At 44.0% G+C, this 12,469-nt stretch overlaps 1 protein-coding gene across 1 annotated transcript in view; it reads left to right on the top strand.

The window, feature by feature from the left end:
* LOC308128372 (NACHT, LRR and PYD domains-containing protein 3-like) overlaps positions 1-12,469 on the top strand; it is a 532,150-nt gene that overhangs the window by 409,999 nt on the left and 109,682 nt on the right. The window contains exon 4 of the mRNA XM_080494072.1: positions 11,192-11,311. Coding sequence (XP_080350198.1) covers positions 11,192-11,311 — 120 coding nt within the window. The remainder of the gene's footprint in view (positions 1-11,191; positions 11,312-12,469) is intronic.

Raw genomic sequence — 12,469 nt, 5'->3', positions numbered from 1 at the left:
AACTACTGAACTCTTGAGTTTTAGCAATAGCAGAGCGTTTACCTTGGTTCCCAGGCAGATAATGCCTTGCTGGAGAAGGGAGTGAGGGAATGGTTGCTGGTTGAAAGCCAGCTGGAAGAGGGAGTGAACCAAGAGTTGCTGGCTTAAAGCCAGGAAGGTAGGAAGCCTCGGATGATCAAATATAATGAGTAGAAGGACAAGATATCATTTTACCACGACAACCACAATACAAATAAAGTTTTCAATTGTTCAAATGTTCGTCCTCAAAACTATTTCTACTCTAGAAAATGTGCTCATCTTTTTCAGAACAAACAGAACAAATGTGATGGTGAACAGAAAAATCGGGCTTCACGAAGGGGAGCCTCGGCGGTAACCAGATTACACATTGTTTTATGTACTGTAATGGATTACAGTTACATTTTCTTTTGTATCCTAATTACGTAACACCGTAACATGTAGTCCGTTACTCCCCAACCCTGACGATGTCTGATGACACTGCCTGGGGAGCAGGAGGAGGTGATGTGTCTCCTGCAGGGGACACTACAGGAGCAACACACACACACACACACACACACACACACACACACACACACAGAGAGTCAGAGAGAGAACGAACGGCCAGTTGGACATAAAATGAGACTTCAGATTATTAATTAAATAAGTGTAAGACCAATGATTAAGGAGGATTTTAGCACAGAGGACATGTGGGCTGGACTGCTGGTGGGGGACTAGTTACTCTGACCAGGTAACCTGTACAGTCAATAATCAAAGGTTTACATGCATTCAACAGATGGTTATGTCTATATGCTCTATGTCTATATGCTCTATGTCTACATGCTCTATGTCTATATGCTCTATGTCTATATGCTCTATGTCTTTATGCTCTATGTCTTTATGCTCTATGTCTATATGCTCTAGGGTTATATGCTCTTTGTCTACATGCTCTATGTCTATATGCCCTATGTCTACATGCTCTATGTCTTTGTGCTCTGTCTTTATGCGCTATGTGTACGTGATCTATGTCTTTATGCTCTATGTCTATATGCTCCATGTCTATATGCTCTATGTCTATATGCTCTATGTCTACATGATCTATGTCTATGTGATCTATGTCTTTATGCTCTATGTCTACATGATCTATGTCTATATGCTCTATGTCTATATGCTCTGTGTCTATATGCTCTATATTTATATACTCTATGTCTACATGCTCTATGTCTATATGCTCTATGTCTATACTAAGTGTGAATTCACAAACACATTCTAACAATCCTCTTGTCTTGTGGACGTAAAGCATAACTAATCAGTCATTTCACATAATCATTACTACTACCAACTGTGTCTGGTTAGTACCCATTAGTACCCATTAGTACCCATTAGTGCCTGTGGGATGCATGAAAACTGTAATAATTGGATTTATATAGTACTTTCTTCACGCTGACTCAAAGCACGTCCAGGACCATTATTCATTCATACTAGTCCCTCCAGTGATGCTAAGCTACGTTGTAGCCACAGCTGCTCCGGGGCTGCTGACAGAGGCGTAGCTGCCATTTTGCACCAACAACCCTTCCGACCACCACCAACATTCATATGAGGCAATGTGGGTAAAGTGCCTTGCCCAAGGACACAATGACAATGACTTTTTGATAGAGTGGGATTCAAACTGCCAACCCTCCAGTTATTGGACGACCGACTCGACCACTGAGCCAAAATCACCCTTAAAGTATAAAACTCCATTGTGTTAGTATTTTGTTTAGCTCAGGGTTTGTTTTTATACCTGATGGTCAGTAGTTCCATTTCTTCAGCGGAACAATGGAACTGCAGCTTTGATGGTCCATTACCAGAACACAAACCATCCATTACCAGAACACAAACCATCCATTACCAGAACACAAACCATCCATTACCAGAACACAAACCATCCAGTGACAGGAGGGTTTTACTCCTGTCATTCCAGAATACTTCACAGCAAATACCCAGCTAAAGTCTTATTACGACAGAAGACTGTCCCCTGTTCCATGTGTGAGGAAACTTGTGGAGAGAAGAAGCTGCTCCTTTATCTGCTCTTTCTTATGGCAGCTGTTCAACATGTGGCTCTTCAGCTCCTCTGTAGCGGCTCCCTGAAGCTTCACTGAACCACACTGAAATCAACATGGTGTTGTGGTTGCACTGGGAAGAAGGGCTCACATTAGAAGGGGGTGAAGGGAGGGAAAATAATATGTGTAACTGAGCTTCAATGCTCCTCTGAGTTGGAATAAAAAATGCCTGCACCAGTGAGCCATGGAGAACCCGGAGCAGTTCCGTGATACACCTGCAGGAGTCTCTCAGAGTCACTGACCTGAGATTAGAACGACTGAAACATCCTAGACTCAGTTTGCTTGGTAAGCGTCTCCGGGCAAAACAACACATGGGACATCCGATCTAAGTTGGTAACAGACGTCGATACCACAATGACCAACTGCTTCAGCATACCTGGATCTAATGATGATGTCATCACCAAGGTTGTTAAAAAGCCCAATAACGAGCCCCTCATTGATATCAGGTGTGTTGGAACTGGGAGGAGCTAAACCCTGAGGGACAGGGACCCTGGAGGACCGAGGTTGGACACCCCTGCTCTACCTGGACATTTGATGATGATGAGAGGATCATTTGAATGAACTGGAAAAGATCACACATACAAGCTTGTAAAGTCACTCCTCTGTGACGGCCGGGAATCGAACCCAGGTCCACTGCTTGGAAGGCAGTGAAGTATATTTTCCACATGAAATTTCTTTTCTTATGAACTTATTCCGCACCCTGGAGCTTGGCGTTGAGAAGACCAGGCTCCAGGTTAATGATTCACCCTGGTATGATGGGTGCGGCTTGTAAAGGGCCTCTGAGCAAAGATCCATGTTCTGTTTTTATCTTGATGTTCTGATCATATCAGTTGTTTTGCACCTCACAGGTAAATCACATGTTCACCACCTCTTAACGGTATATAATCAGCCAGAACTTCTGCTCTGGGAGAGAAGCATATTGACACGCTGCTGTGATTGTGATGCCACCAATTTGATATGAAATATTTTCGATGTTCACGCAAGACGGCCTCAGTGAAGTTCTTTTCATTCTCTTCATCACCACCTGAGTCACCTCAGCAGCTATGCTCACCACCAGAACACCATCACTACTTTGAGTGGCTTCACCTGAAGTTTGTAGAATGGGACAGAAAAGTGTCTCATGTTTGTGAGTGAGACGTGTCAGAGCCTGTCTGTCTTGTGTCTCCCCATCAGGACACATGTTCAGTACACAGCTTACGGCCCCTGAGGAGGACACCACTTAGCAAGCAGAGACACAATCACTGCTTTCACTGTGGGACAGGAAGATCTGCTTCTCAGGACCTGGACTCATTGTCTTTCAGGAGCTGATTCAGTTGGAAAAACAATCCTTTCACCAGAAAAGCTTTCAAAATAAAGCTAAAACCACTATCGATCTTAAAATAAATAAAGCAATTTCTGAAATTAGAAGGGACGTCCTCCATGTTTAGTCTTCCTGTCAGGAGAAACTCTGCAGTCATGTGACCTGACGTCCGTCCAAAGAAAAGAAAAGGAAGGTAAAATGTACTCATGTTACTTTTTCAGAGCTTTGTTTTTGTCTGCAATTTGGTAAAATACTACATTTATTCGCTCTGGACAAATATAAGGTTTATTATTCATATCATCCATGTTATTTTCATTATTAGTAAAAAAGTGTGGCTAACTACTTTGTTTTGATCTGTTTCTAATGACATCATTCAGTATATTCCAAATGCTTTTCATCTTGTTTGTATTCTTATCTAATAATTTCTATAGTATTCTGGTTTAGATATATATGAAATAGTTTTTCATTTACTATTATATTTTTGGTATTTATTTTCTGCTGTTTCAGTTCTATATTTAATGAATTCTACTTAAAGTTTGTTCTTTTTTTTTCAGGTATTTTATACTCCTTTGTGATTCATGGTGTGTCTAAATACTTATTAGTTTCAGTGTATTTCTTTATTGGACATTTTCTATCATAAAACAGTTTGAAGGTATATAAAAATGTTTCTTATGCTTTATCAGTGTTGTCTTCACTTCATACAGACTCTCAGTTCTGTAGACGAACCAGGAAATGATTGTTGATATTGTTAATCAATAATCCACTTGTAGTTTTATTGTCGATCAGGTTTGTGAATATGTGATCTATTAATGTGGCTCTATGAGACGGGACAAAACCCTCTCTCCTGGTTGGCTGTGAAGTCCGTCAATCTCAGATAAGCACCGCCCTTTTCTCCTCTGACCGAACACACGGGTCTTTTTCACCACATATCTCAGCTGAGAGCCGCCATGTGTGATTAGTAGATGAAGAAAACAATCTGTGACTTGTGTGGAAGAACTTCACCTCGATACAGGAGCACAAATATGTTTTTCACCAGATGTACTGCAACAATTGGAGGAAAAATATCAGCAAGACAGTTTTTTTAATCCGTGATTTGTAAAACAGGATTTGTGCTCCTATAATGAAGAAGTTGTGACTTTGTAAGTGTGGTGTTGTATTTGTGGAGAGAAAAGAATTCTACAGGTACACAAAACAATTCTACAGGAACACACAACAATTCTACAGGTACACAAAACAATTCTACAGGTATACACAACAATTCTACAGGTATACACAACAATTCTACAGGTACACAAAACAATTCTACAGGTACACAAATCTTCAGGTACACAAAACAATTCTACAGGTACACGCAACAATTCTACAGGTACACAAAACAATTCTACAGGTACACAAATCTTCAGGTACACAAAACAATTCTTCAGGTACACACAAGAATTCTACAGGTACATAAAGCAATTCTACAGGTACACAAAGCAATTCTACAGGTACACAAACAATTATACAGGTACACAACTCATGGTACACAACTACAAATTCACTTTTACAAGTACACAAACCTTTTTCACCAATAATACCTCCACATATGCAGCTCCTCCTCCACCAGTCCTCCTCTCTCTGTTCAAGTAGCTGAACTCGTGTCCATCAGGTCCAATCAGCTTCCTTCTCAGTGCAGATCCACGTTTCAGAGACGGTAAAAACACTGAAGGTTGTTTGAAATGTCCTCCATACTGTTTGGTCGGACTAAAGTTTGACTCCAAAGCTCCTGCTGTTGAAATGTATCACAGAAATTTATTGTCTGTTTGAATTGATCTTCAGAGTCGGAGCAGCAGTTGTCAGTGATGTCCTAGTAGAAGGTATTGTCCGTCAACATCGTCCTCCATGTCCTGATGTTTGTGTTCAGTGGAATGAAATGATTTCACTTCTAGGTGATTGGAGTTGACGGTCATTGTAGCTGATGATCAGTCAGCAGCTGATGATGAGTTCGTCCTCATATTGAGTGTCTTCAGAACATGGTGAGTCCCTGTAGTTTGACCTTTTGTCCAGTGCTCAGCTAAATCTCTCCAGCTCCTCCATGTCTGGGATCACCAGGACCTTCTCCTCCTCCGGTGTCCCGTTCAGCTTGATGAAGATCTGAGGTCCACGTTGCCTGGATCCTCCCCTGTTTCTTCAGGAAGCGGGCTTTCCTGCTGATGTCCCCCTTCCTTTTGGTCAAAAGTCCATTGATGTAGACGTCCCCTCCACTCAGTTTCCTCCCTTGTTTCAGGAGCTCAGTTTGATGTTTTGTCTTGACAAACGTCATGATGATGGCTGCTTTGTGGTTGTTGCTCCTCCTGGGCAGCAGGTGACGGACCTCCAGGGTGTTCTGCTCCACCTCTATTCCCCTGGACCACCTGTCGCTCCACCCAATCAGACAGAGTACCCTCTGTGGTCCTGACAGCAGAAACCTCCTCTGACAGGAAGTCCAGGGACTTTTTAGTGTGGTCCAGATCTTCTGTGGATTGTTTGGTTGTCTCCATCGTGGCTCACACACTCCTGTACTGTCTTTAATTCCCTGTGGGCTCCTGAGGAGAGGAGGGTGTGACTGGATAAAGAAACAACAAACAAACAGGTTGACTGGAGAAGATTTAATCAGCTTCTGCTTCCTCCTTTTCATACATCTTCACTTGTCTTTGTATCAATGGTTTGGTTTGATAGATTTATTCAAAATGTTTTCTTCTTTCTTGGCCAAGAGAAGACAAGCCTCAAACTGAGCTGGAAACCATCAGTGGAACAGGAAGTGGTTCAAACAGGGTCAGACTGGCAGAAGATGTCCAGATGAGCTCAAGACGGTTCAGAGTGGTGTCATTGTGTGGACGTCCTCTGGTCCTCTGAGGACTGATGGAATGAAATAATAATGTTCTCATTGAAGACATGAAAAACAGAAACATCCTAATCCAATCGAGCCCTCCTGGATGTTTCCTGACGTGTCCACAGAGTGGACAATGACAGAGACCTGGACACATCAAGATATATCTGTGGTTTCATCCAGCTGCCACACAAGTGGAAGCAGCTGGAATTGATCTTTGATCTCATCACAAAAAGCAGCTGCAGCAGAAGAGATCAAGTCTTTTGGACTGAATGGGACGAAGCAGAAAAGCCAGCTGATGACTGGAGATGTGTGGCAGGACAGAGTCCTATTTAGCTCCTGTTTCTGTAAACTCCCTGTGATTCCCCTTGTTGGAGGATCCACTGCTCTCATCACGGCCCTAAATGAAGCTGCTGACGGCCAAGCCAGGACGTCTCATCAATCATTGACTTGTCTCTGGAGGCTGCTCTCCAGATCAGCTTGGCTCAGTTCAGATGGACGGTGACGTCATGAGGGCGTGTCCGAGCTGAACAACATGGACTTTGACACTGTGAGCTATGAGGGTGTGACGGCGTCCTCAGATCAAATAGTGACAGAAGGACTGACGAGGGACGAAGAGCAGCTTCTTCTCTCCAAGTGTCTGTGAGAAGAAGGGAAGAGTTCAGCAGGTGAGAATCTCTGTCAGCTCCTAACAAAGCTTTCATCACGCTGTCTGTCTGATTTCACTGTGGCTGCTCGCTGTGTTTCTGTGTCTCTGTGTGTCTGTCCAGCACACGTTATGGAGACGTCTTGTTATAGTGTGTGTGTGTGTGTGTGTGTGTGTGTGTGTGTGTGTGTGTGTGTGTGTGTGTGTGTGTGTGTGTGTGAAGCATATTACAACCAATCACAGAAGGAGACATGTGAACATTGTGAGGAGCCGACATGTAAAGGTCAAAGAGCAAGATGAGATAAAAGATAAGTCTGGTCAACACAAGACAATCTGAAACAGTAAAAACTGTAATAAAACAATAAGACACAAAATGTCCTCCAGATACGGGTTTGTCCTGTAAAGCAGAGGGTGTGTGTGTGTGTGTGTGTGTGTGTGTGTGTGTGTGTGTGTGTGTGTGTGTCCACGGTAGGTGGAGCAACAAGGTGTCAGGATATTGGTAGGTGAAGCAATATGATGTCAAGATGTCCGTTGGTGGAGCAATTTGGTGTCACAATGTTGGTAGGTGGAGCGACATCTGTCAGGATTGAGGTGGAGAAACATGGTTTCAGGCAGTTGGGAGGTGGAACAACATGGTGTTCAGGATTTTTGTAGGTGGAGCAGCATGGTGTCAGGATGCAGGTGGAGCAACATGGTGTCAGGATGTTGGTAGGTGGAGTAAGATGGTGTCAGGATCTTGGTAGGTGAAGCAATATGATGTCAAAATGTTGGTAGGTGGAGCAATTTGGTGTCAAAATGTTGGTAGGTGGAGAAAATGATGTCAGGATGTAGGTGGAGTAATATGGTGACAGGATGTAGGTGGAGCAAGATGGTGTCAGGATGTTGGTAGGTGGAGCAACATCTGTCAGCATGGAGGTGGAACAACATGGTGTTCAGGCTTTTTGTAGGTGGAGCAACATGGTGTCATGATGTTGGTCGGTGGAGCAACATGGTGTCAAGATGTAGGTGGAGCAACACGGTGTGAGGACGTAGGTGGAGCAACATGGTGTCAGGATGTAGCTGGAGGAACATGACATCAGGAGGTAGGTGGAGCAACAGGGTGTCAATATGTTGGTAGGTGAAGCAACATGGTGTCAGGATGTAGGTGGAGCAACAGGGTGTCAATATGTTGGTAGGTGAAGCAACATGGTGTCAGGATGTAGGTGGAGCAACAGGGTGTCAAGATGTTGGTAGGTGAAGCAACATGAAGTCAGGATATAGGTGGAGCAACATGGTGTCAGGATGTTGGTAGGTGGAGCAACATGGTGTCATGATGTTGGTCGGTGGAGCAACATGGTGTCAGGATGCAGGTGGAGCAACATGGTGTCAGGATGGAGGTGGAGCAACAAGGTTTCAGGATGCAGGTGGAGCAACATGGTTTCAGGATTTAGGTGGAACACCATGGTGTCAGGATGTAGGTGGAGTAACATGGTGTCAGGATGTGGGTGAAGCTAAATGGTGTCAGGATGTAGGTGGAGCACCATGGTGTCAGGACGCAGGTGGAGCAACATAGTGTCAAGATGTAGGTGGAGCAACATGGTGTCAAGATTTAGGTGGTTCCACATGGTGTCAGGATGCAGGTGGAGCAACATAGTGTCAAGATGTAGGTGGAGCAACATGGTATCAGGATTTAGGTGGATCCACATGGTGTCAGGATGCAGGTGGATCAACATGGTGTCAGGATGCAGGTGGAGCAACATGGTTTCAGGATGCAGGTGGAGCAACATGGAGTCAGGATGCAGGTGGAGCTACATGGTGTCAGGATGCAGGCAGAGCTAAATTGTGTCAGGATGTTGGTGGAGCAACATGGTTTCAGGATGCAGGTGCAGCAACATGGTTTCAGGATGCAGGTGGAGCTACATGGTGTCAGGATGCAGGTAGAGAAACATGATTTCAGGATGCAGGTGGAGCAACATGGTGTCAGGATGGAGATGGAGCAACATGGTGTCAGGATGTTGGTAGGTGGAGTAAGATGGTGTCAGGATGCAGGTGGAGCAACATGGTGTCAGGATGCAGGTGGTGCAACATGGTTTCAGGATGGAGATGGAGCAACATGGTGTCAGGATGTTGGTAGGTGGAGTAAGATGGTGTCAGGATGCAGGTGGAGCAAAATGGTGTCATGTTGCTGGTGGAGCAACATGGTTTCAGGAATTCAGGTGGAACAACATGGTGTCAGGATGTTAGTAGGTGGAGCAACATGGTGTCAGGATGTTGGTGGAGCAACATGGTTTCAGGATGCAGGTGGAGCAACATGGTGTCAGGATGCAGGTGGAGCTATATGGTGTCAGGATGCAGGTGGAGCAACATGGTTTCAGGATGCAGGTGGAGCAACATGGTGTCAGGATGCAGGTGGAGCTACATGGTGTCAGGCTGCAGGTGGAGCAACATGGTGACTCCATATAATGGATGTAGAGTCAGAATATCCTGGACGATGTTCAGTCTGATCCTTTTGCTTTGTGATGTTTTCTTTGATGATGGTTCCTTTATAGTCCAACTGCTTTGATCTGCATCGTTCTTTTCTTTCGGGTTTACATTTGTTCAGTGTTGTTTAGAAATGTCATGAGTCAAACTGAATGTTTTCTTTACTGTGTTTATGTTTCCTGCTGAAACACACACATGATTACCTGTGGGTGTGTGTGTGTGTGTGTGTGTGTGTGTGTGTGTGTGTGTGTGTGTGTGTGTGTGTGTGTGTGTGTGTGTGTGTGTGTGTGTGTGTGTGTGTGTGTGTGTGTGTGTGTGTGTGTGTGTGTGTGTGTGTTGAGCAGGTTGGTGTGTTTCTCTCTGTCTGACTCAACATGTGGGACGTGGATGAAGAAGACCCACCAGAGTGTGTGGACAGGTAAGAGACGTCCCCCCCTCCTGCATTCAGTCAAACAGCAAACAGAAGAATGGACACTAAATGTAAACTCCATAGAAAGATGAAATGTAGTAAAAGTGGCTCTGCTGTATTGACACGTCTCAAGGCTCAGTGATTTCAAGTCATCCAAAGTGAGCTGAAGTGATTTCAACAGGCAGCAGAAAAAGAGCTGCAGTAAAGGACATGAGGTGCAGAGACATTCCACCGTCCCCATGATCAGTCCCAATGTGATCATGAAAGACACAAGGACAAGCAGTGGAAAGGACAAAGACTAGAAGACCATGTGTTGTCTTTCAGGTCAGAGTTTCTAACTCCTCTTAACCTGATCCAAGGTCAGAGCAGTGTCACCTTTCCAACAGGGAGTTTAAAGGAAGTGGACGTCTCCACATGACACTGAAGTCCAAACGTCCCACATCACTAACTTACAGTTTGGTCCACAAAGATTTGTCCAGAGACAAAGTTTGTCTCATTTTGTTCTGTATATTACCACAGGAAATAGAAATGAAACCCTCCAGACTTCAGCTTTAATTCAGTGGCTTCAACTAAAACATCCCATAACAATGTGAGGAACTAAAGGATTTGAACACAATCCCTTCATGTCAGAGGCTCAAAAGTCACTGAACCAATGAAATAAGAGAGAATCAATCCTTCGTCTCTCACACTTGTTGAAAAGCCTTTGCAGGCAATGACTGGCTGAAGTTGTGAACTCATGACGTCAGCAGGCGCTCGCTGGGTTTCCTCTATTTTAATGCTCTCCCAGGCTTCACCGCAGAGCTGCTCACTTGATGTTGCTTTGTGGGCCTTTCTAATCCAAGTTTAATCTGTAAGAGGAGAAATTCAGGTTCTATTGGATTGAGATCTGGTGACTGACTGGGCCTTTCTAATCCAAGTTTAATCTGTAAGAGGAGAAATTCAGGTTCTATTGGATTGAGATCTAGTGACTGACTGGGCCTTTCTAATCCAAGTTTAATCTGTAAGAGGTGAAATTCAGAATACAGATTATTGTGGGAAAAGTCAGAGTCCAGATCAGATGCTCCTACTTTTCCAGGAACTTTGAAACAAAAGGCAGATTGGAAATGACATGAAGCTTATTGAAGTTCTTTCATCAAACATATTTTTACTGATCAATTCCTGAAAACTTTTCCAGAAGAAAATAACATTAAAGTTCTTTTGTTGAAAACAGGAAATGAAATGAGAAGAACCAAGTGTGATCTGGTGATCTAATACAATATTTAGACTGTGTGTGTGTGTGTGTGTGTGTGTGTGTGTGTGTGTGTGTGTGTGTGTGTGTGTGTGTGTGTGTGTGTGTGTGTGTGTGTGTGTGTGTGTGTGTGTGTGTGTGTGTGTGTGTGTGTGTGTGTGTGTGCGTGTGTGCGTGTGTGTATGTGTGTGTGTGTGTGTGTAGAGGTGAGAAGCTCAGACACACAGCAGGGTCTTCAGTATCCAGCAGCTTGTCTATGAAGAGTGACCGGTCCAAACATCTTCCACCAGTCTTCAGTACTGAACCTGGACCTTCAGACACAAAGTAAGAAACTCTTTCTTTTCTTTTATTTCCTCAAAACCAGAGTGAGAGAAGTTGTGCTCACTCTAAGATTCACTTCCAGTATTTTAGTACAAGAGTCCAAACTGCAAACTGACCAGCAAAGTCTGATCCTCCACTCTTTCTAAAGTCCTATTTTGATGATGAATCTGCTGGTTTCAAAGTTTGAAGACAAGATTTGAAAGTTGTCAGTGATTTTATGATTTGGATGTTGGTTGAGAAGAAGTTCCAGAGTTGCTGGCTGAAGGCTCTGGACCTCCTGATGTTCATCCAGGCTGGAGGTCAGAAAAGAATTGTGAAGTGAAGCTGTTGAACTGAAGTCAGTGGAGTTTCTGGAGAAGCAGGGTCATGTGAAGGATGGAAGGTGTTCTGATGATGATTCATCCAGAAGAATTTGACAGCAGGTGGAGTTTCTGGAGGATTTGAGAGGGAGAGCAGAGAGAAGGAAACAGGTGGAGGTGACCAGGGTGTGGAGCAGTGTGGAGATGCTGCTGGGTGAGAGGGAGGAGCAACAGTGGTGGATGTTACCAGGGTGGAAATATGCTGACTCAGTCATTCTATTGATGTGGGTTGGAAATAACAGAGTGCTGTCGAGGAAGACACCCAGACTCCTCACCCTGACTGGAGGGGAACCAGAGGAGCTGTCCATGATGGTGGACAAACTAGGACCTTTAATGGACCTGAATCATATGAGGAGAACTTCTTTATCACTGCTGAGTTTGATCAATTAGAAGAAGAACCAGGACTTGATGTCCTGTAGATAGTCACTGATGGAGGTGGGTGGGAGGGTGAAGTTGGTTTGGTGGAGACGTAGAGCTGAGTGTCGTCTGCATAGCAAAGAAACTTCATGATGTATTTATGAGAAATATGGACAAGTGGAGGAGATGGACAATGAAGAAGGTGGGACCAAGTACAGAGCCCTGGGGAACACCAGAGGAGAGGGGGATGGGGGGGTTGTAAAAGATTTGAACTGAATGATTATTAACTTTAAAGTTATTCGACCAGAATCCATTTGGGAAACATGAAACATGTAGGATCCAGTTTCAGTTGTTGATGTTGATCTCTGATACATTAATACCTTTCTGAATGGAATTGGTCATGACACTCACACAAACACATAATTCCAGCATTTAAATTTAAAGG

This window comes from Lipophrys pholis (genome assembly GCF_963383615.2).
Source record: "Lipophrys pholis genome assembly, contig: SCAFFOLD_24, whole genome shotgun sequence".
NCBI lineage: Eukaryota > Metazoa > Chordata > Actinopteri > Blenniiformes > Blenniidae > Lipophrys > Lipophrys pholis.
This window is presented reverse-complemented; position numbering and strand designations above follow the sequence as displayed.